The sequence below is a fragment of the Nothobranchius furzeri genome, chromosome 16 (assembly GCF_043380555.1).
Source record: "Nothobranchius furzeri strain GRZ-AD chromosome 16, NfurGRZ-RIMD1, whole genome shotgun sequence".
Classification (NCBI taxonomy): domain Eukaryota; kingdom Metazoa; phylum Chordata; class Actinopteri; order Cyprinodontiformes; family Nothobranchiidae; genus Nothobranchius; species Nothobranchius furzeri.
Window position 1 is genome coordinate 53,363,674 of NC_091756.1, and position 22,174 is coordinate 53,385,847.

Genomic DNA, 22,174 nt, shown 5'->3' on the forward strand with positions numbered 1-22,174 from the left:
ATGCTGTGACTGAGTTTGTGTGCTCTGTTGTTTTTGAGATCTGCTAAATAAATCTCATTTGCATTACTTGGAAACCCTAGTGAGTTATTGAGACAGGTCTTTGGTGTGTAATAGAAATAAGTTTGCATCAAAAAGGCAGAGAATGAAGGGTTTAAGCTTAAGAAAATTTTTATTTCTTTTTTTTGTGAGGGAGATTTATCGGCCATTATATCGGTTATCGGCCTTTGTTAAAAGTTTTATATCGGTATCGGTCCCAAAAAAAAGCATATCGGTCGGGCCCTAATACATATATATTTTTTAAGATTATTAGAAATATTTTTTGAAGAAAGCTGATATTACATAGCTGTTTTTCAGCTCTGGACCCTCGGAACTGACCTATCCTCGTGGGCGTTCACACTCCTGGCCACCCTCACCAGGCTGTTGTGTGTCTCCGACAGGAAGTCAACCAGAGTCTGGAGACATGAACCGGGTCCGTATCGGCATGGTGTCAAATACTCTCCAGTGCTCTCAGTTGTCACCTCCTTCTCGCAAAGATTCACATCCACTCCCAAATCTGTTGCTGTAAACACACAAGCATACATGACATGAAGGAAGAAGTCTGTTCTGTGATATGATGTATGTAAATGTTTGCTTCAGCTAAGCCCGTCCCCTGTCCCGTAGAGCCACAAGCAATTTGAATTTAACACAGCTCAGCATTAGCTGGTGGCATTAGACGTCCGTTTATGTACAGATGTCAGTTACAGAGCGTGCACAAGCGTTAGAGGACGTACCTAGACGTATGCAGAGCTGGTGGTATTTCTCATAACAAGTAAACATCACACACACACACACACACACACACACATATATATACATACATACATACATATATATATATATATATATATATATATATATATATATATATATATATATATATATATATATATGTATGTATATATGTATGTATGTATGTATATGTATATGTATATATATGGTACAGGCCAAAAGTTAGAACACACCTTCTTATTCAATGTGTTATCTTTATTTTCATGACCATAACCATTGACAAAGGGGCAAACAAGCAGTAAACACCTCTGGGAACTCCTTCTAGACGGTTGGAAAACCATTTCAGGTGACTACCTCTTGAAGCTCATCAAGAGAATGCCAAGAGTGTGCAAAGCAGTAATCAGAGCAAAGGGGTGGCTATTTAGAAGAAAATGGAATATATCAGGGCCCGGCCGATATTATCGGCCAATATTGGGGTCATTAACAGTATCGGCTATCGGCCAAAAAGACGACCGATATGGCCGATATTGCGCTACCTATCCAGCAGATGGCGCCAGCTTTATGAACTCATGTTGTGTGGCTCCACTCCTTTGAACACAAATTATTGTTTTGGAACTTTTTTATTTATTTATTTATTCTTATTCATGTTTCTTATGTGCAATTATTTCCTGTCCAGGGTGAATAAGTTCACCAAGTTAACTTCCACAGAGTGTTACTTTGTTACAAAGCACAAGTATTACGTTTTATTTATTGCTGCATTTTTATTATTTTAATATTCTTATAGGGATCTTCTGTCCCTAAACTTGTGTGTTGTTAGATTCCCCAGAGTTAGCCAAGTCAGAAAAAACATTTGTAACCAGTTGTTTTAGCACAAAGCAATGGAAGGGAAGGCTTGCATTCACCTACATAAAAAAAACACTACAATCTACGTGAATTCACTTACATTGTTTTATGCTAAACTAAGAAAACCAACTGCTGCCAGATCCTATTGGGCTGGTTATAAAATGCCTTTTCTGACTTGTCTTAACTCTGGGGAATCTTAACAAGACACAACTTTGGAGTGGTGGAATATTCCATTTAGTTAAAATGTATTTGTGGGAATCACAGTTTACACGAAAAAACTTGAATGTTAGATTTATTTTGTGACTGAGTTTGTGTGTTCTGTTGTTTTTGAGATCTGCTAAATAAATCTCATTTGCATTACTTGGAAACCCTAGTGAGTTATTGAGACAGTTCTTTGGTGTGTAATAGAAATAAGTTTGCATCAAAAAGGCAGAGAATGAAGGGTTTAAGCTTAAGAAAATTTGTATTTCTTTTTTTTGTGAGGGAGATTTATCGGCCATTATATCGGCTATCGGCCTTTGTTAAAAGTTTTATATCGGTATCGGTCCCAAAAAAAGCATATCGGTCGGGCCCTAGAATATATAAAACATGTTTTCAGTTATTTCACCTTTTTTGGTTAAGTACATATCGGTAACTCCACACGTGTTCATTCATAGTTTTGATGCCTTCAGTGAGAATCTCCAAATGTAAATGGTCAAGAAAATAAAGACAACACATTGAATGAAAAGGTGTGTCTAACCTTTTAGCCTGCATTGTAATGCCATGTCCATGCAGGGTCCCAGGAGCATATAAAAACATGGTTAAGCTCAGGAAAAAGATTGAATCAAAACACTGTAATACTGCTATAAAGATAAATAATGTTTCCCTGAACTATTGGCAGCCGAAACATGCTGGTAACACAAATCTCACACCACCACCTGTGTTGGACATGTGTCAGCTGTAAGTTTATCAGCTCATCTTCAGGGTGACACTCACAGTTGTTTGCCGCCTCAACTCGGAGGAAGTTCCACACGCTGATGAATCTGTCCACCCTCTCCGTCAGGGTCTTCCGCTGGTACCCTGATGGAGATGATAAAAGAACTCAGTTTGTGTCTTTGCGTTCAGCCGTTTCATTAAACAGGAAATGGCAGCACACCTGCGGGTATCTGGCGCAACATCTGTGCAATGGTCTGAGAAGTAGAGCCCGACATCAGCGGAAACGTCCTCACCAGGTCTGCCTGTAGAGCGGCCAGCTCAGGCAGGTGATGAAGCTGTCGCACACAGTTGATCTAAAACACACACAAATTAGCATCCCTGCTATAACCGGGTACAATGCATCTTTCTTTTGTGGTTAACGTCAAATTGTGCACTGTCCCTGTTTAAATAAACTTTTACAATACACACACACACACACACACACACACACACACGGTAATGCTTTCTTGCGCTTTAGAGTGTTTCTTGGAGGATCTAGGCTGACAACCAGCTGAAAAAACACTATTTGTTGCTAACATGGTTTAGCCTAATTAACTGCCTTCACTGGATCACTTAACTGTTTTTGCTTAGTTGAGTTGTTGTTAGCAGTTAATCTGATGTAAACAGAAAGTTCTCATTAACTGATAATTCACATAAATTAGAACAACCATCTACTACAGCTTCAAGCTTTAAATCGTTCACAAGAACAAGAAAAACTAAGGATTAAAACAATAAAAGAGCAAAGCATAATTTTGAGTCATTTTTATAACTATCTTTCTTGGCAGATAATCTGACAGAATGAGGATTAAACATGATGAAATGCAAAGAAAGAGCTGTAAAGCTCACAGCCCCGCTATGTTCAATTCTCTCCTTCGAGCTAGAACTTTAAAAAATTGAGATGTGGAGTAAAATGTGAGTAACAACCAAATATAATTATCTCCAATAATAAAATACCTTCTTAATAAACAAGCAGAGGAGAGGTAGAGAGCTGCGTGCCGGTGTCTCCCCCAAGAACTGGGAGAAACGCTCCACTGTCATTGTCTCACGTAGAGTCCAGAAAGATGAACAATGTGTGGGACAGTTAGAGGGAAGAGACAACATGGCTCCAGGATCACCGAAGAGGACATTCATCACGGGACTTCCTTCCAGTCCATCATCTGAGGCAATTCTCTCCTGAGCTATAGATAGATTCTTCTGCAGATCCTAAAGCATAAATAGTTCATCATTACAAATGTGACTCTTTATTCTGGGTTTTAAATAATCGGTTCAGAACGTTTCGTTCCTTACCTGAAGAACTAGGTTGATGGCTGACTTGCAGACAAGCGTTTCCCACTGCTTCCGTCCTTGTCTGGAGGACAGATCGGGTCTCGTATCCAGAGAACCTTCATAAACGTTCAACACGTTCAACCTTAGATTTTATGACCAGTAAAAGCAGCTTGCTAAAAGCTGATGAAAAGTCTGTTTCACCTGTTGGTAATTTTGTAAGAATCAAATGAACAGTGACAGCTGTGTTGTCCATGTTCACGTCCAGAGTTTCCCCTAAAACTTTCAAATCCTTCTCCAGGTGGTTCCACAGGAAGCTGAGAACATCATTTGGCCTCGGGTGGATCATGGCTCCAGCTCCCTAAAAAATAAGGACAGATTTAAATTATGCTAACTATTAAATGAGAGTAAACCCAGATCCTGTCTCACCCTCTGATTTCTTATTGCTCCTTGAAGCAAGACGAGGTGCGTCAGAAGCCGAAGGACGCTGGACTGAGCCAACGTCATCTGTCTTTCAGGCGCTTCAGACCTCCGCTGAGCTTCACCTAGAATGTGTCCTGTTCGGCTCTGATCCCTGCGGTTCCATGCAAATAAATCTTAATTTAACATAAATAATTCACAGTAAAACACTCTAAATTTGAAAAGGTCACACCTTTGCTGCGTATGTGGAGTAAAACCTTGGACTGGGACGTGACTTTCTCCACCTATTGGAAGTCCACAGTCAGGACATCTTGATCTTTCCACTGGTTTTCCACACTGTGAGACAGCATGTATTAGATTAAGTGCTTTATTCAATGCTCCTAACGCTTGGTGTTATAGCAAAAATAAACTCCTACCTCTCCCACAAAGCACACATGTCCGTTGGCACAGGCTAAACATAAAGAAAAACATGACATTTAAGAAGTCATCCCTTCTGTTTATCTTGACCCTTGTCCACACCATTCTGACATTTATTGTTTAAATTCTGTTAAGCATGGTTGGAAGACTTTTAACCCTCCCACTGTCCTAATGGGTGTGACCCCGCGAGGAAAGTTGACCATTGAGCAGGGTTGATGGTTTATCCCTTGAGGTCCACATAGCAGGGGTGAGGAGTGAGCACCATCTCACCCCTGCCACATGGACCTCAAGGGATAAACCACCAATCCTGCTCAATGGTCAACTTTCCTCGCGGGGTCACCCATAAAGACAGTGGGAGGGTTAAAGAGGTCCTTTGCTCATATTACATTTGCAGTGGTTGATAGTAGGAATTAATTACTTGTAAGTCGTCCTCTGGGGAAAAAAAAGCTCTGGTGTGCCTGTTTCAGCACAGAGAATACAGCCAGAGGAGAAAGCTGCTTCAGACGAAAGGACTTGGAGTCTTATTTCCTGAAGTTTGGACATATTGCCTAGGATTGGCTAGCAGCAACATGGCTCTAATCCCGGTTTCCCTGGAAGCATTAGCGGCACAAAACAGCAGCAGAACAGTTTACTCGGAACATCACAATATCCCTCAAGACCTCAAAGGTCACAGTTTGTTTATGCAATCCACCACTAAACCAAAAAGAAGGAAATTGCATTTGATATCCCTGTTTGATATCATTATATGTTGTTGCTCCTCTGCACTGCCAAGATTAACGCCATGAAAAGCACACTGCTGCACTTCTGGAATGATGCAGGCAGTAAGAAAGCCAATGGGTCACACGTAAACTACAAATACAGGTCCTTCTCAAAAAATTTGCATATTGTGATAAAGTTCATTATTTTCTGTAATGTATTGATAAACATTAGACTTTCATGTATATTAAATTCATTACACACAACTGAAGTAGTTCAAGCCTTTTATTGTTTCTAATATTGATGATTTTCGCATAAAGCTCATGAAAACCCCAAATTCCTATCTCAAAAAATTAGCATATAATGAAAAGGTTATCTAAACGAGCTATTAACCTAATCATCTGAATCAACTAATTAACTCGAAAAACCTGCAAAAGATTCCTGAGGCTTTTAAAAACTCCCAGCCTGGTTCATTACTCAAAACCGCAATCATGGGTAAGACTGCCGACCTGACTGCTGTCCAGAAGGCCATCATTGACACCCACAAGCAAGAGGGTAAGACACAGAAAGACATTTCTGAACGGATAGGCTGTTCCCAGAGTGCTGTATCAAGGCACCTCAGTGGGAAGTCTGTGGGAAGGAAAAAGTGTGACAGAAAACACTGCACAACGAGAAGAGGTGACCGGACCCTGAGGAAGATTGTGGAGAAGGACCGATTCCAGACCTTGGGGGACCTGCGGAAGCAGTGGACTGAGTCTGGAGTAGAAACATCCAGAGCCACCGTGTACAGGCGTGTGCAGGAAATGGGCTACAGGTGCCGCATTCCCCAGGTCAAGCCACTTTTGAACCAGAAACAGCGGCAGAAGCGCCTGACCTGGGCTACAGAGAAGCAGCACTGGACTGTTGCTCAATGGTCCAAAGTACTTTTTTCGGATGAAAGCAAATTTTGCATGTCATTTGGAAATCAAGGTGCCAGAGTCTGGAGGAGGACTGGGCAGAGGGAAATGCCAAAATGCCTGAAGTCCAGTGTCAAGTGCCCACAGTCAGTGATGGTCTGGGGTGCCATGCCAGCTGCTGGTGTTGGTCCACCGTGTTTTATCAAGGGCAGCGTCAATGCAGCTAGCCATCAGGAGATTTTGGAGCACTTCATGCTTCCATCTGCTGAAAAGCTTTATGGAGATGAAGATTTCATTTTTCAGTACGACCTGGCACCTGCTCACAGTGCCAAAACCACTGGTAAATGGTTTACTGACCATGGTAGAATCTGTGGGATATTGTGAAGAGAAAGTTGAGACGCAAGACCCAACACTCTGGATGAGCTTAAGGCCGCTATCGAAGCATCCTGGGCCTCCATAACACCTCAGCCGTGCCACAGGCTGATTGCTTCCATGCCACGCCGCATTGAAGCAATCATTTCTGCAAAAGGATTCCTGACCAAGTATTGAGTGCATAACTGAACATAATTATTTGAAGGTTGACTTTTTTTGTATCAAAAACACTTTTCTTTTATTGGTCGGATGAAATATGCTATTTTTTTTAGATAGGAATTTTGGATTTTCATGAGCTGTATGCCACAATCATCAATATTAGAAACAATAAAAGGCTTGAACTACTTCAGTTGTGTGTAAAGAATCTTAATGAAAGTCTAATGTTTATCAGTACATTACAGAAAATAATGAACTTTATCACAATATGCAAATTTTTTGAGAAGGACCTGTATATAAAATTGCTTTGCTGCTGTACTTTTATTGTGAGATATTACACTGAAACCGTGTGTGATTTTCTGTCACACACGCGGAAATTAGCGTGTCCCAGAAGCGGCTTGTAGCAAAAATAGAACCCAGTTCCATCTATAGCGGCGCGGCGTGCCGCTTCTGAGAAGCACTTGAAAATTGCAGCGTTGCAGCTGGTTTGAAACACTCCATACACTATAATGGATTCTATTTGAAGCAGTGACGTTTTGCTGCTGTTCCGCACCGCTGATGCTTTCAGTGTGAAACCGGGGTAACACTGACTCCATTTGATCTGTAATGTTGATGTTTTACCTCCATAAATAACACAAGCTGGAGGTGTTCTGCTGTGTGGTGGAGTTGATAATGCTAACAGTTAGCTTATGCTAGCTAAAACGTTCTCTGCCGTTTCCTTGACACTAAACCAACAACAGCCTTCCCCGTCTTGAGTCAAGATGGGTTAGTCCATGAATGTTTAGTGACAGTGTGATGTAGATCTGTGAGGATTTCCTAATCCGAGTTTCACCATTTATAGGAAAAAGGTGTAAGACACAATTTTAAAATTCAGCCTGCATGTTAAATTCAGACTAGAGTGACTGATCATTTTCAAAAATAAGTAAAAAATTGTTTCTTACTGAAGGACCTCTATAAATAAAAGTGTAATATTTTTTATGCCAAGTTATTTTAAATATCTTTTTTTAACAATTTTTGTATGAAATTAAAATGTCTGAAATGTTATCGATATCGATCAAAACAAAAATCTGTTCAATGTATCAATAAAAAATATCATATTTTTTACATACTGTATTCCATAAGTTTCTTCTCTCTGCTCAGCCACAGCCGGGCTTCATTTGAGTGATCATCTGGCATGGTTGGAAGGTAAGAGTTCTTCAAGTAAAAAAGAAGACAAGAATTGAATGTGTACTGTGGTAAGTAGGTAAAATAAATTAAGTTAATAAAGAAAACAAAAATGTAAATATATATATATATATATATATATATATATATATATATATATATATAAAGCAATAATTTTACATTTTAATGTTGAGCAGCTCTTAAGGTTAGTATAAAAAATCCAAACGTCAGTCCATGTTTCTAAGCAAACAAATCCACTCTCACTGTCCCCCAATACCCGTGAGTTTCATGGCTGTTGCCAGTTACGGCTCAGCACCAGAAGATTCTAGATGATGAGCAAAGACGAGTCGTTCACAGTAAGTTAATAAGTAGATAAATACATTTCCCTGTAATATCGAGTTGTTGTTCATTGAAGAAGTAGCTTGAAATCATTTTAGAGCCCACTATTTACTTCTAATTTACCGTTAGCCTTGTTAGCTCAACGTTAGCCTCTAGCCTTCTTTACCCGATATAAGAGTAAAACAAAATAATACAGTGGCTTCTTAGGGGCACAAGAAATAACTTCTAGGCCACTCCTTTTACTGGCTAACATCATTTCTACAATGCTTTTGCCAGCTGGTGTGAAATTACAAATGCTGGTTGGAAACCCGGCGGGTTCACAGACTATAAACACAAAGTATGTCTTTTTTTTGGCCATTTTAAAAGGAGAAAAACTGACAACCCAGCTGAGAAGGAAATCTGTTTCAAAGTAACCTTCCTACCAACATGTTTGAGACAATAGACTTTTTTGTGATTATTTCACTGTAGAATTTTTACTTATTGTACCTTTAAAGTGAGTGACACAAGAAATCTCTTACTATGACGTTCTCAGGTTGGAAAGCTATCTGATAAAGAGGAACCAGCAGAGGGTTTTGACTGAGAAGCACAGAATTCAGATGGACCAGTAGCTCGAGAAGGGTTTGTTTCAGAGCCGGCATAGTTGAGATGGTGTGGAGACATGAACCCAGTCCACTAAAAGAATTTCGCAGAAGAGACGAGCAGAACTCCCTGAACTCATTTGAGCCGATGCTTTTGAGGAGATGTTCCAGTTTTACTATTTCCTGTAAGTTTAAACAAAAACTCTTGTCAAAAACTAAAAAACACACAATCTTTTTTTCCTGCATCAAATAATTAGACTTGGAAGCTTTTTAAAATGACAAATAGCTGTAAGATGTAGTGTTTTTGGACAGTTCACACTAAAGGAGGAATCTGCTGGCCTTTTCCAGCCACATAGCTTAACAAAAGGCTTAGAATAACCTTCATATCTTTTTTCTGAGACAAAATAGTTTACATTTAATTACAAATTGTTAGTCACTAATTTATAATGCTTAAAAATACAACCAGACAAATTTTCTGTTATTTTCTTTAATATTTGGGCCTGAAGCCATAGCATTTTCTTCAACATGGACTCCTGCTGTTAGATATTACCCCTTCTTTCCACCAGAGCCGTCAGCAGCACGTTACTGCAGCAGCACGTCATAGCTGCTGATAGGAACCGCTGTGGTCAACAGAACCTTTTCCACCGGAGCCGTCAGCAGTGTGAGTCGGCCACGTCTCAGGAGCAGCATGTCGCGGCCCTTACGCACCGGTTCTATTTTCTACGCGCGACGCCTCTGAAACGGGTCAAGTTCGACATTTTTGGGGAAGGAAAGACTGGAAATCGGACGCGGAAACGGAGCGAAGCTCCCAAGATTTTCAGAATAAAGAAACGTACTGCCTTCCGGTTGCTTTACATTAAAAAAGTTATCAACTAGCTAGTGGTCTCCTTTGTTTTTCAGGTCCGTATTGGCGATTATAAAACGGACAGAACATAAAACACAACCCTTTTGGCGCCATGTTGTAGTTTTCTCCTGCTTGTTTACTGACGAAGTCACTCGTGTGACTTCGTGCTCGGTCGGTGACAGCTGCTCCCCTGCTGCTTCGCGTCTCGTGGGAAGGGCCAACCAGCAGCTTACGCGAGCAAGACGTGCTGCTGACGGCTCCGGTGGAAAGAAGGGGTTACATGTGGTGTACCTTTACTATCTGTCTCATGTCTTATTAGGGCAACACAAGAGGTACCTGCTGGGAAGGATGCAAGCTGCTGTCATGTGACTTGTAGCGGGAGGTGACTTGTCTGAATAAAGCCAGAGCCACAAGGCTGATCTGGGATCCTCTCAGCTTCTACAGAGAAATCACAGATTATTTATTACAAATAAATGCACAAAGCCAGCCTTCAGTTACGAGTTATGTAGAAAGTAAATAAGCTAAATGAAGGAAGTTTACAAACTGTTTATTTTGAATACACACAAAGAGTAGGTAAACACGAATTATGTAAATATAAAACTCCAAACTTTAAAAACCTTCAGCATTTTTGATGGGATTGTTTTAAGTATCCCAGCACGCCACTTTGCTGATGTCTAGTGGTTCTTACCAAGAAACTACAGCATCAGCAGAAACCCAAACTTGAGCAGCTTAGCTCTGGAGTCCCTCTCACCTGCAGTTCTGTCACAAAGATGTCAGACCTGTCCTCCACAAGGACCTGGGCCACAGCGTTTCTCATGGTTCTGTAAGGCGCCCCGCAGCAAAGGAAGTAGTCTATGTTGGTTGGAATCATCCTCTGTGGAAAAAAAAAAAAAAAAAAAAAAAACATGAGACTTTTTATTTCACTGGGTGCAGCTTCATCAAGACAACTGCAAAAATCCACCTTGATCTGAGTTTTTTCTTCCTTGACTGGTGCTCAGGAACTACGTTTTATGCCTATTTAACATTTATAGTAATAAAGGTCACGCCTGAAGATGCGGGGAGATAGGGTTTTCGCTGTGGCTGGCTCTAAGCGCTGGAATGGCCTCCCACTGAATTCTGTAGTGGTTTTTAAAGACAGACTGCAAGCTCACTTTTATGACCTGGCTTTAAACCAGTCTTATTGCTTTTTTGCAATCTGATCTCATTGTATTCTTGGTTTTTATTTCGTTTTAACTTGTTTTTCTGTTCAATTGTTTTCTTTGGGGCGACGGTGGCACAGGAGTTAAGTGCTCGCCCCGTAATCGGAAGGTTGCAGGTTCGAGCCCCGCTCAGTCTGTTGCTGTCGTTGTGTCCTTGGGCAAGACACTTAACCCACGTTGCCTGCTGGTGGTGGTCGAAGGGACTGGTGGCGCCAGTGCTCGGCAGCCTCGCCTCTGTCAGTGCGCCCCAGGGCAGCTGTGGCTACATTGTAGCTCATCCCCACCAGCGTGTGAATGTGTGTGAATGTGTGAATGACTGATTGTGTTGTAAAGCGCCTTGGGGGGTTCCAGGACTCTAGAAGGCGCTATATCAAATACAGGCCATTTAAATGTTTTTAATATTTATTGTTCTGTAAATTGGTGGCATGCCTTTGTCTGTAAGGCGCTATATAAATTAAAGTTGAGTTGAGAGTTGAGTATTAGAACTAAACAATTCCAACTTTATTACATTTTAAATAATGTAATTCCATATTTTTATAATACTGACAAGAAAATCGAACGTATTCAACTCAATTAGTATATTTTCCTCTTTATTTCCATCCATCCATTTTCAACTGCTTATCCATTGTCGGGTCAAGGGGACAGCAGCCTAAACCGAGACACCCAGACTTCCCTCTCCCCAGCCACTTGGGCCAGCTCTTCTGGGGGAATCCCAAGGCGTACCCTGGCCAGCCGAGAGACGTAGTCCCTCCAGTGTTTCCTGGGTCATCCCTTGGGTCTCCTCCCAGTTGGACGTGCCCGGAAAACCTCACCAGGAATGTGTCCAGGAGGCATCCTGACCAGATGCCTGAGCCACCTAAACTGGCTCCTCTCAGTGTGGAGGACCAGCGGGTCTACTCCGAGCCCCTCCCGGATGACCGAGCTTCTCACCCAATCTCTAACCCCCAAATTCCACTACCTCCGCTCCGGTCCGCCCCCGCCTTCCGCAGCTGCTCGCTTCCGAACTCAGTTTTTACTGGTACCCGCTCTAGAACGGCTCCGCTCCGGTGCGGAGACCTGAGGTGGGCAAACAAGCATGCGCGGGATTTTCGAGTTCTTGCGATACAGTCCGAGCAATAAACGCGGAAGTTAGATCCAAACACCCGTTGTGTGGGAGAAGAATCGGCATGAACTGTTTAATCTGCCCATCATTTGTGTTGACATATCAGCAGTGTTTGGATCAACAAAGTGTGACTACTTTGATAGTAGAAACTGTATTTATGGCTTACTTTTGTGCATTTAAACTTCAGCCGCCATTGATAGATGTTAAAAGTTGTTAAACCTGTGCATATGAAACAAAAAACGCCTTTTGTTTATCGACTTATTGTGAAAAACGGAAATTGTGCTTGCTCCTTTTCCTGTTGGGCCGTTGTGATTTCTGTCCATTTACTGCGGAGGTGCTCCGGCGTCCGGCGAAAATAGGATCGATTCTATTTTTGCCGGACGCCGAAACAGAGGGCGGCGCACGGCGCCGCACTGCCGGAGCACGGCCGCAGTAGTGGAATTGCTCTGATTGACTACAACGGGACCGATTTTGCTCCGGCGTTCGTGTCGGAGCGGAGCGGAGGTAGTGGAATTTGGGGGTAAGGGAGAGCCCAGCCACCCTGTGAAGAAAACTAATGTCAGCCGCTTGTATCCATGATCTCGTTCTTCCGGTCACTACCCAAAGCTCATGACCATAGGTGAGGGTAGGAACATAGATGGACTTTACTTTTGTACAACAATATTAGATAATTATTTAAATTAGTGTGTTTTGTCAAACAGAACTATGAATTTACAAGCAACAATTATTTTTTAAACTGTTTCATTCAAAAACACAATTGTGAGGAGAAAAATCCCACAGATATTAAAAAAACTACACAAATAGCTTTAGTTTAATGAAGTTTGAGGGGCAGCTGCTCAGTTAGCTGCAAACTTTCAAACTAAAAACACGATGACGTTTCACTCCTGATAAATAATTCAGCAAATAACAAGAACATCACCACAGAACCAAATATTACAGCTGTTAAAGACGCCCTCACGACGACAGAGAACCGCTGACTCAGGTATTTTACCTGAAGTGAGAGCAGCTTTGCAGGAAAGATCCACCTCCAGGTCGGGCTGTTTAAAAGGAAATGGATGCAGTCCATTCCACAGCACCTGTGGAAGGCTCGCAGCAGGTAAACCCGGAGCCAGTCGTTACCGCTGTACTCACACACAGCCCTCACCTGCTGTAGGTACTCGTCCACCCTCTGTTCACCTTCAATAAAAAAGAAGCTTCATTTTTCATTTATTCCTCAAACCCTTCTTAATCACACATGACTCTAACTCTAAACCTATCCGATATGAAAAGGGGGCTTAAACTCACCTGCGGGTTCCTCCACTGAGCATAACCTTCTCTCCAGCAGCTTAGCAGCACAAATCAGACATATTCTCAGTCTGGCGATGTTAAGCAGAAACTCAGCCGGGTCATTTTGTCTGTCTGGAGTCTGTTTCCTGGCAATTCTGCTCAGGAATCTGATTTCTTCCTGATGCCCTCCACCATGCTCCCCTTCTTGTGCTTTGGAGCACAAGAGAGTGTCCTGAGTAAAAACATGTAAAATAGTCAGCATGGAAAAAGATTCAATACTGCTAAATTCAGATCAACAACAAAATATTACAGTAAAGTTGATAATTACAGAACTGATAAAGAACAGAAGTATTATTATCATTTTTTAACCTGGAAGCAGTTGACAAACAACAGGTAGAGTTCTGTACGGTCCTCCCAGCCCAGAATGTTCTCTTCCAGGTTCTTCAAGTAGGCCTGAATGTGGGTCTTCACCTGGTCAAAACTGATCAACACATTAAATGAACATAGCTTGTTTTGATAAAGTGCATTAAGATCACAAAGTCTGGACTCCTGTAGCTCCTGCTCCACACGTTCTCCCACCTGTACTGCAGCAACAGCTTTGGCAGCACAGATCGGACCACCGGACTGTTGTCTACACACTCCAGGAAGGGAGTGAGCTCTCTGGTGCGATAAATGCCTCCTGCATCACAGGACAACCACGTGGTTATGTTTTACAGGTAAAACTGCTGCTAAACCATTTATGTCAGTAATTCATCTTAGCCTGACCCCGGCTTTCCACGGGAGCCGTCAGCAGCACGTTACTGCAGCAGCACGTCTTGCTCGCGTAAGCTGCTGCTTGGCCCTTCCCACGAGACGCGAAGCAGCAGGGGAGCAGCTGTCACACGAGTGACTTCGTCAGTAAACACAACAACAAGCAGGAGAAAACTACAACATGGCTCCAAAAGGGTTGTGTTTTATGTTCTGTCTGTTTTATAATCGCCAATACGGACCTGAAAAACAAAGGAGACCGCTAGCTAGGTGATAACTTCTCACGGGGACGCACAGTTAGTAACTGTTTTTAAAAGTAAAGCAACCGGAAGGCAGTACGTTTCTTTATTCTGAAAATCTCGGGAGCTTCTCTCCATTTCCGCGTCCGATTTCCTGTCTTTCCTTCCCCAAAAATGTCGAACTTGACCCGTTTCAGAGGCGTCGCGCGTAGAAAATAGAACCGGCGCGTAAAGGCCGCGACATGCTGCTCCTGAGATGCGGCCGACTCGCGCTGCTGACGGCTCCAGTGGAAAAGGTTCTGTTGACCACAGCGGTTCCTATCAGCAGCCATGACGTGCTGCTGCAGTAACGTGCTGCTGACGGCTCCTGTGGAAAGCCGGGGTGAGAGTAAAGGCTCAGGGACCTTTTACAGGTGTTCTGGATTCATCAGCTGATCAGAGTGACACTTTTGAGTCTGGAATATTGAACCTTTTCACAATATGCTAATTGTCTGAGAATGTGAATGTGTTTTTTTTAATCAGCTGTAAGCCATAATCATCGCAGTTCAGACAAACCTGAAGTATCTGACTTTGCATGGAATGAGTCTATCTCGTGTATTAGTTTCACCTTTAAACTTAAATGAATGACATAAATGATGTTGGAACTATATGCAACTATTTTTTTCAGCCACTGACCATTAGCAGAGATGAGTAGAGAGAACAGCAGCTCCACCACACCCTCTTCAGGCCTCTGTCCTTCTGACAGACAGAACCTGGACACCACCTCCAGGAAGAAAGAGTTACAGAAGCATCTGATGTCTGCTTGCTGCTTCAGAGCTGCCCTGAAACAACAACAACAACAACAACAACACGTTTTTGTCTCAAGCAAACTATGATAAAATCAAGGTAGCCCAGAACAATTCAGAACTTGCAGGGTTTTCCTCAGAAAATGAGTTAAGCCTGGTGGCTTCGGCCGTAGGGGGGTCGCGCTCTCCTCTTTGAGAGCGGGGGTGGGGGGGGTTGCACATGTTCCGCTGCTGTTTTTCACCAGTATCAGATAATGGAGGGCTCTAGTTTCGTTGCGTCGTTCGTGTCAGCGGACACGGTAGGGTCGGGGAGGGTGGCGGAGCATGACGCTTAGCCTGGCGGGTGGGCAAGCAAAGCCTGGCGGGCCGCCAGGCTTATAAAGCGCTGGGGAAAACCCTGACTTAGATGGTGTGTGTTGGCACATCTTCAGATAAAACCTTAACAACATTTTAAACAATGCAGTCCAACAGATGCAGCTTTTACTTTATTATTCAGAACTCACTTGATTTTGAGAGAGGTAGTTGGTGTAAAGTCGTTAGGCAGCTCTTCTCTGCAGTTAGGGCAGGAAGGTCGGCGTTGCTGAATGCAGCGCTGAAGACACGGCAGACAGACGACATGCTGGCAGGGCAGAACAGATGGCTCAGTGAACTCCAACAGGCAAACTGGACACCAAATACCAAACCTGTGGAAAAAAGAGAGACTCACCACTTCAGTATAAATAAATATTAAACACATTCATGGAGTAGACATCCTGCTGTGTGCATTAGTATAATTTTGACTGAATTTCTAGGTTATTCATGCAGTCTAACCTCAGATCCCTGCTGATGCACTCTTCATGAAACAAATTGAGGATCCGGATGAGCTGCTGCAGTGTGCTCAAACTTCTGATATCTGGTGACTCTTGCATCAGCTGTTGGCAAAGAAAATGTTCATTTCTTTCACTGCTAATAACTGATAAATGTGCCACGTGTGCCACAACTATCAAATCGTCAAAGAGTTTAAAGGCATGATATGCAACTTTTTCATATTTTAAATTATTTTCTTGAGCCAGCATTTGTTAAAATGACCGTTTACCGGGTTAACGAAATGTCGCTCAGACCCCCCACCGCCCTCTGTGGCCAGAATATCGTATTTGTAACTTCAGCGTGCCAATCCGATCCCCGCTGGGCTTGGTAATGTGGAGCTGACATGGCAAAATTGCAGTCTGCTTCCAGCTAGTTTCCTGCATGTTTTAGATGCGGCGCCGACCTCAGGGCTGGAGGCCAGAAGTCAAAGACGTGTCCTCCGGCGTCTGTGCCTCCGGTCACCGCCAGTCCTGCCCTCATCAGGCGCAGGCCCCCAAGAGCCCGTCGTCGCCTCCTCCTCTGCCACAAACGCAGGCCTCCAAGAGCCCGTCGTCGCCTCCTTCTCTGCCACAGACGCAGGCCCCCAAGAGCCCGTCATCGCCTCCTCCTCTGCCACAGGCGCAGACCTCCGAGAGTCCACTGTCGCCTCCTCCTCTGTCACAGACGCAGGCCCCCAAGAGCCCGTCGTCGACTCCTCCTCTGCCACAGGCGCAGGCCCCCAGGAGTCCGTCGTTGCCTCCTCTGCCCCAGGCGCAGGCTCCCGGACTATACTGGTCCCTGCCTCCTCTCCATCGGTCCCTCGGTCCGGTTCCCCCCCCTCTCTTTCCCTGCTCTGTGTTCCTGTGGGCGTCTGGAATCCGACCTTTTTTTTGGGGGGGGTACTGTCACACCCTGTCCTGTCTCCCCATTCTGTTTAGTCCTGTTCCCATGTTAATTGCTCCCACCTGCCTCTCGTCTCCCAATCACCCAAGGTCCCAGCTCCTCCTGTATTTAAACCCTGTTAGTCCATTTTGTCTGGTTGGCTCAGTGTTTCATTGTCTTGCGTGATCCTGATTAAAATCCCTGTTCAATTCAATTCAATTCAAGTTTATTTATATAGCGCCAAATCACGACAAGAGTCGTCTCAAGGCACTTCACATAATAAACATTCCAATTCACAGTTCATTAAGCCAATCAGAAATAATGATTCCTATATAAGGAACCCAGCAAATTGCATCAAGTCACTGACTGTTCAATGTTCCTGTCTGCCTGCCTGCCTCCTTCTTCACCCGTGTGTGGATCCTCGCCTCCATTTCACTCACCAGCACGTCTGACACTACCTCCACGATGTGCGTAACGATAAAAATGTCAGCGCATCTGTAGGCTTGAGATTCCTCCGTCAAAACAAATACTGGAAATATCCGGTCAGTGCGAACCCTGTCATTTACCTGTTTTACCTTCTTGTGATGATTGTTGCAAACAGAAACATTAAACCTGATTAACACCAGAGCCAGGCACACTGCGCCGTTATCTCCGTCAGTGTGAATGAGGAAAAAAAAACAACTAATTGATTGGATCCTTTTCTTACCTTTTCAACAATGTTCAATGCAAAGTTTAGTTCAGTACAAAGTTTAATTACAGTCCAACGACACAGAGCCTGAATTTGTATTATGTGTGATGCCTCAAAAAGCGTCACCTGCTCAACTATTAAAACCACTAGCAGGGTGAAAAATATTGAAATATTGTAGCACAGACAGGCTACAACTTTCGGATCAATTTTATACAAACTGTTTTATTAATTATCTTCTCTTGAAAGTTAACTTTGAGGTACATGAGCGACTGGCATTGGTTGCTGTCTCCTGCTGTGATCGGTCAAAGCAGCTCTCTGCCGGGAGGCCCCGCCCACAACGCTGTGGCTGCTGCGGCTCCCAGTGTTTTCTTTACTGTGGGAAGTGGGTAATAATGGCTCTTTAATGGGAAAAGGTTGCCAACCCCTGGCTTAACTTGTAGCAACATAAACAAGTGCTGGCGAGAATGAATCAGCAGTATATGCACAACAGCCAAAGGAATAAACAACACAGCTTACTTGGTACGTTCTCTATGGTTTGATGGTGTTATACGTGTTACATTGTGGCGATGATATTATCAGAAGTCTCCTCACTTCTGGACGTTACCAGTATCAGCTTGACTGATCTGTTTACATGCAGATGCAGATGGTTTCCTACCGCTTTATCTTGTTCCTTCAGCACGATTAGAACCAGTTTGCCTTCAGCCAGACTAACACGTTTACATGCGTTAAAAAAATGACGTCACCCTAATATAGTTTGGATTTCTGATGCACATGTAAAAGCACTGAGTGATGCTCAGGACAAAATTAGATAAAAACTGTTTAAACTTACGTTCAGATGAAGGTTGCAGTGTTTTAGAGCTAGTTCCTCCAATTCAGAGTAATGCTGTTTAACTTTCAAAATGATGTTCTGTATGTAAGATCCTACAACCAGTATCCCATGCCACAATAACCTAAAAGGAAATATGAAATCATGAATAAATCTACTATAAACCAACAGACAAAAATGTTGATCTTCAGACCTACCTGATGGAGGCCAGGTGCTGCAAAGCGGTGACGCTACAGAGCACGCCGTACTTATGACTGAACGCTCTGTCTAGACAAGGCTGAAGGAACTCCACTCTGCTCACAAAGGATTCACATTCATGAAATGAAGTGAGAGTCAGAAGTTTGGTCTGCTCCACACAAATGCCAAGAGCTAAAATGTCCTCTGTCTGCAGAAAAACAAACAGAAACAAAGAGGCTACAATGGCAACATGTTTCAGATTTCAACTGGTTACCAAAACACAAAACAGCTGTTTAAACAAGAGGTTTTAACATCAATTCATACTCTAAACAAAATTTTAATACAAGCCAGAGAATGATTGTTACCATTTCTTGCCTCTCACTCATCTCTGACCAGCGATGAAGAACATCAGCAGCTAACTGGGGCTGCAGAAGGAATATGTGGCAGAGCAGATCTAATCTGGTAGCAAAGTGTTTAGCAGCTGCTGTTATCCAAGCAGGAGAAAGATCAGCGGTGACTCCCATAGATGCCTGGAGCTCAGACACACAGCACTGCATGACTTTCATCAACACCTGGCAATGACATGTTAGCTTTGGTAAGAGGACTCATTTTCATCTATAATCTCAACTGAAGTCTAGAAACAAATGTTAAATTTTATGATCAAGATGTTAGAATAGGCTGCGCAGTGTTGCAGTGGTTAGAGCTGCTGCCTTGCAGCGAGAAGGTCCTGGGTTCGCTTCCCGGCCTGGGATCCTTCTGCATGGAGGTTGCATGTTCTCCCTGTGCATGCGTGGGTTCTCTCCGGGTGCTCCGGCTTCCTCCCACAGTCCAAAACCATGACTGTTAGGTTGATTGGTCTGTCTAAACTGTCCTTAGGTGTGAGTGTGTGTGTGTGTGGTTGTTTGTCCTGTGTGTCTCTGTGTTGCCCTGCGATGGACTGGCTCTCGGTCCAGGGTGTACCCCACCCACTTGCCCGTTGATTGCTGGAGATATGCACCAGCCCCCCCCCCCTGGACAAAGCAAGTTCAGAAAAAGGATGGATGTTAGAATAAAAGTTGTTTTTAGGGAAGCCTTCAGGCTGAAGTAGACATACTGGAGGCCCAAGTGGTGTGCAGCAGTGGCGGTTGCTGATGCATCAATGCACTGATCTAGGGGGTGGAGCCTGTGGAGTGGCAGGCTGGGTGGCAGAGGTCCTACCTCAAGTGAAAGCCTTTAAAAGGACTTCTTCATGCATAATCCATTTTTGTGCTGCCATGTGGGTCTCTACTGACTCTGTAAACACTCCACATGTAAAAACCTTCCATCCATGGTCTGTCAGTGTTTGAATTTAGGAATTATAAGCAAAAAAGTGGCACTATAAGGGAAATTATCAAAGACATCCCACCCCCCATGCCATCCCGACACTGGAGCAGCAGCAGCTCTACTCTGAGTCCCTCCTGGATATTCGACCTCCTCACCTCTTAACAGCCAATCAGGGCTGGGTGGGCATAGCCAGCAACAGCTTATTTGCTTTAAAGTGACAAATCCTGAAACTGCTCAGTCAGTACTGAAAATGTCAAGACTAGAGCTGGTGAGATCAAATTTACTCATATTTTAAATACATTAGCAGTAATCTCTAGTAGGAATGAATGCCTTATAAGTCATCCTTTGGGGAAAAAAACTCAGATTCTCCTGTCTGAGGATGTAGAAATGAACCAAAGGAGAAATTTACGGCAGAATTTGAAGTTTTATTTCCTAATATTTGGACATCTCACTTCTGATTTGCTAACAGCAACAAGACTCTACCATTTAATCAGTTTGCGCTGCAACGTTGATATTTTATCTCCACAAACAGCAAAAAGCCTTAAGGAGTTCTGCTGTGTGGTGAAGTTGCTAATGCTAACAGTTAGCTTCTACTACTGCTTTGCTGTGTCGTGGACACTAAACCAACACCAGCCTTCCCCGTCGTGAGTTAAAATGGGTGAATCCATGAATATTAAGTGACTGTGTCGTAAATCTGTCAGGCTTTTCTGAACTGAGCTTTTTTCTATTTTCTATCAAAAGCCAATGCAGGAGATAGATGTAGGATGCTATTTTCATGTTCAATCTGCAGAAAAAACTCAGTGACCAATCATTTTCAAAAATAATAAGTAAACAATAGTTTCTCAGTGAACCCGCTCTTTAATGTGAGAGGGATTCTGTGCAAAGAACTTAATAAACTTGTTTTGTACAGATCATTGAACTCCAGCGGAGGGGTTTGGACATTTGGTCAGGAGGTCTCCTGGTTGACCAAAAAGCTGCTGGAGGGATTATGTCTCCAGTTTAACCAGGGAAAACCTTTGGGTCCCACCAGAGTGACTGGTAGAGGTTGCTGGGGAAAGGACCTCTGTTGGAGCTGCTACACCTGCAACCCAGACCCAGATAAGAGAAGAAAAAAAACAAACAGACATCTCTCAAGTCCTTTGTCTGGTTTACACTGGATTTTCCCCCTTATTTCTTAAAGAAATGGTTTTCAGATGCTGCAGATACACTTTTAGTCCTGACTGGGATTGCAGAGATTAACTGGTTTGACTATTAAAGGAGGTGCGAAACACTGCTAAAGTCCAAATAAAACACTTGAAAGACATTCCGAAAGTTAAAACTTCTGATTAAGGCTAATTAAAAAAAAAGCTGAATTTCTTCAATGTTTGTAATTTCATTCACAATGAAACTATAAATATGTGATTCCTCAGCATCTTTACCTTGAGTTCATCTTTTGACTTGATCTTCAAAGACAGCAGAAGGAAGTCCTGCAAGAACAGGAGGCCCAACTCCCATCGCTCCTCCTCTGAGAGTTTTTGGAGGTGACTGCCCAGCCTGCTGCAGTTGAAGGAGCTCACAAACTGGAGAATCCTCTCTTTACCACCTGCTTTAGTTACTGTAGAGAGGTAACAACCCAAGAAAACAAATAGTTAAAACTAAAGTATATTTGTATGTTTTCATATCTGATATTGATGTTAATAATTAGCCAGAGACCTGGCGTGAATTCAGATTCTTCCCACAGGTTCTCCAGGTTCATTCTGATGAGCCAGCTGAATGGAGCTGAGATCGGCTGTTCCTCTCCATCCAACATGAAGCAATGCTGGACCAGCACCTCCTGATCGAACTCGCTGGATAATGCAACCACAAACAATGTGCCTTAAGTTAACTGAATAAACAGGAAAGCTCAAAAGCAATTCCGACACTACAATAACACTGAGAAAAACTTAACAAAAATGTTGTCTTTATTTTTAGTGTTTGCAGAAGACAGAAACCTTCAGATCAGTACCGAGGGTTTTCGGGAGGTGCCAGGTGCAAAATCTGAGAATCTGCCAGGATGTCCACCCACAGCTGGATCAGACCCTGACTGAGTCTGTCACCTGAGAGGAGGTCCAGATTCGAGTACCTGTCCATATACTCCAACATGGTGGCTAAGATCGGCGTCACAGTGGACTGAAGACGACGCCACAGAGTATGTCTTCAACAGAAAGATAAAACCCAGTCAATCGTTTTCACAGGCCATCATTATTTCAATACACATTCATAATGCGTGAAAAATTGCTTTTCATCTTTTCAAGATGTGGGTCAAAAATCTGACAGGTTAAAAATCAAATGTCTTTTAAATTCAAAAGCACAACATTTACAGTGATTCTGGGCAGCAGTAGCTCAAGTGGTAGAGTGGGTTGTCCAGTCATCGGAAGGTTGTAGGTTCAATCCCAGCTCTGAACAGA

The 22,174-nt window shown here is 43.1% G+C and overlaps 1 protein-coding gene across 6 annotated transcripts in view; it reads right to left on the minus strand.

Moving 5' to 3' along the window:
- Window positions 1-22,174, minus strand: part of rnf213b (ring finger protein 213b) — a 55,844-nt gene that overhangs the window by 3,067 nt on the left and 30,603 nt on the right. For 4 of the 6 annotated variants that reach the window (XM_070545801.1, XM_054749475.2, XM_054749473.2 and 1 more), the window contains 26 exons: window positions 21,733-21,921; window positions 21,441-21,574; window positions 21,167-21,342; window positions 18,812-19,018; window positions 18,467-18,654; window positions 18,273-18,393; window positions 15,859-15,959; window positions 15,552-15,731; window positions 14,939-15,084; window positions 13,857-13,956; window positions 13,647-13,758; window positions 13,296-13,509; window positions 13,003-13,187; window positions 10,462-10,584; window positions 10,047-10,148; window positions 8,807-9,049; window positions 7,895-7,979; window positions 4,665-4,699; window positions 4,481-4,584; window positions 4,258-4,402; window positions 4,033-4,189; window positions 3,853-3,947; window positions 3,520-3,768; window positions 2,747-2,879; window positions 2,587-2,670; window positions 376-559 (listed from right to left, as the gene is read on the minus strand). In XM_070545801.1, the coding sequence (XP_070401902.1) occupies window positions 376-559; window positions 2,587-2,670; window positions 2,747-2,879; window positions 3,520-3,768; window positions 3,853-3,947; window positions 4,033-4,189; window positions 4,258-4,402; window positions 4,481-4,584; window positions 4,665-4,699; window positions 7,895-7,979; window positions 8,807-9,049; window positions 10,047-10,148; window positions 10,462-10,584; window positions 13,003-13,187; window positions 13,296-13,509; window positions 13,647-13,758; window positions 13,857-13,956; window positions 14,939-15,084; window positions 15,552-15,731; window positions 15,859-15,959; window positions 18,273-18,393; window positions 18,467-18,654; window positions 18,812-19,018; window positions 21,167-21,342; window positions 21,441-21,574; window positions 21,733-21,921 (3,792 nt within the window). Of the gene's footprint in view, window positions 1-339; window positions 560-2,586; window positions 2,671-2,746; window positions 2,880-3,519; window positions 3,769-3,852; window positions 3,948-4,032; window positions 4,190-4,257; window positions 4,403-4,480; window positions 4,585-4,664; window positions 4,700-7,894; window positions 7,980-8,806; window positions 9,050-10,046; window positions 10,149-10,461; window positions 10,585-13,002; window positions 13,188-13,295; window positions 13,510-13,646; window positions 13,759-13,856; window positions 13,957-14,938; window positions 15,085-15,551; window positions 15,732-15,858; window positions 15,960-18,272; window positions 18,394-18,466; window positions 18,655-18,811; window positions 19,019-21,166; window positions 21,343-21,440; window positions 21,575-21,732; window positions 21,922-22,174 lie in introns of all 6 variants that reach the window. The other 2 variants (XM_054749476.2, XM_070545802.1) reach the window with 2 other exon arrangements.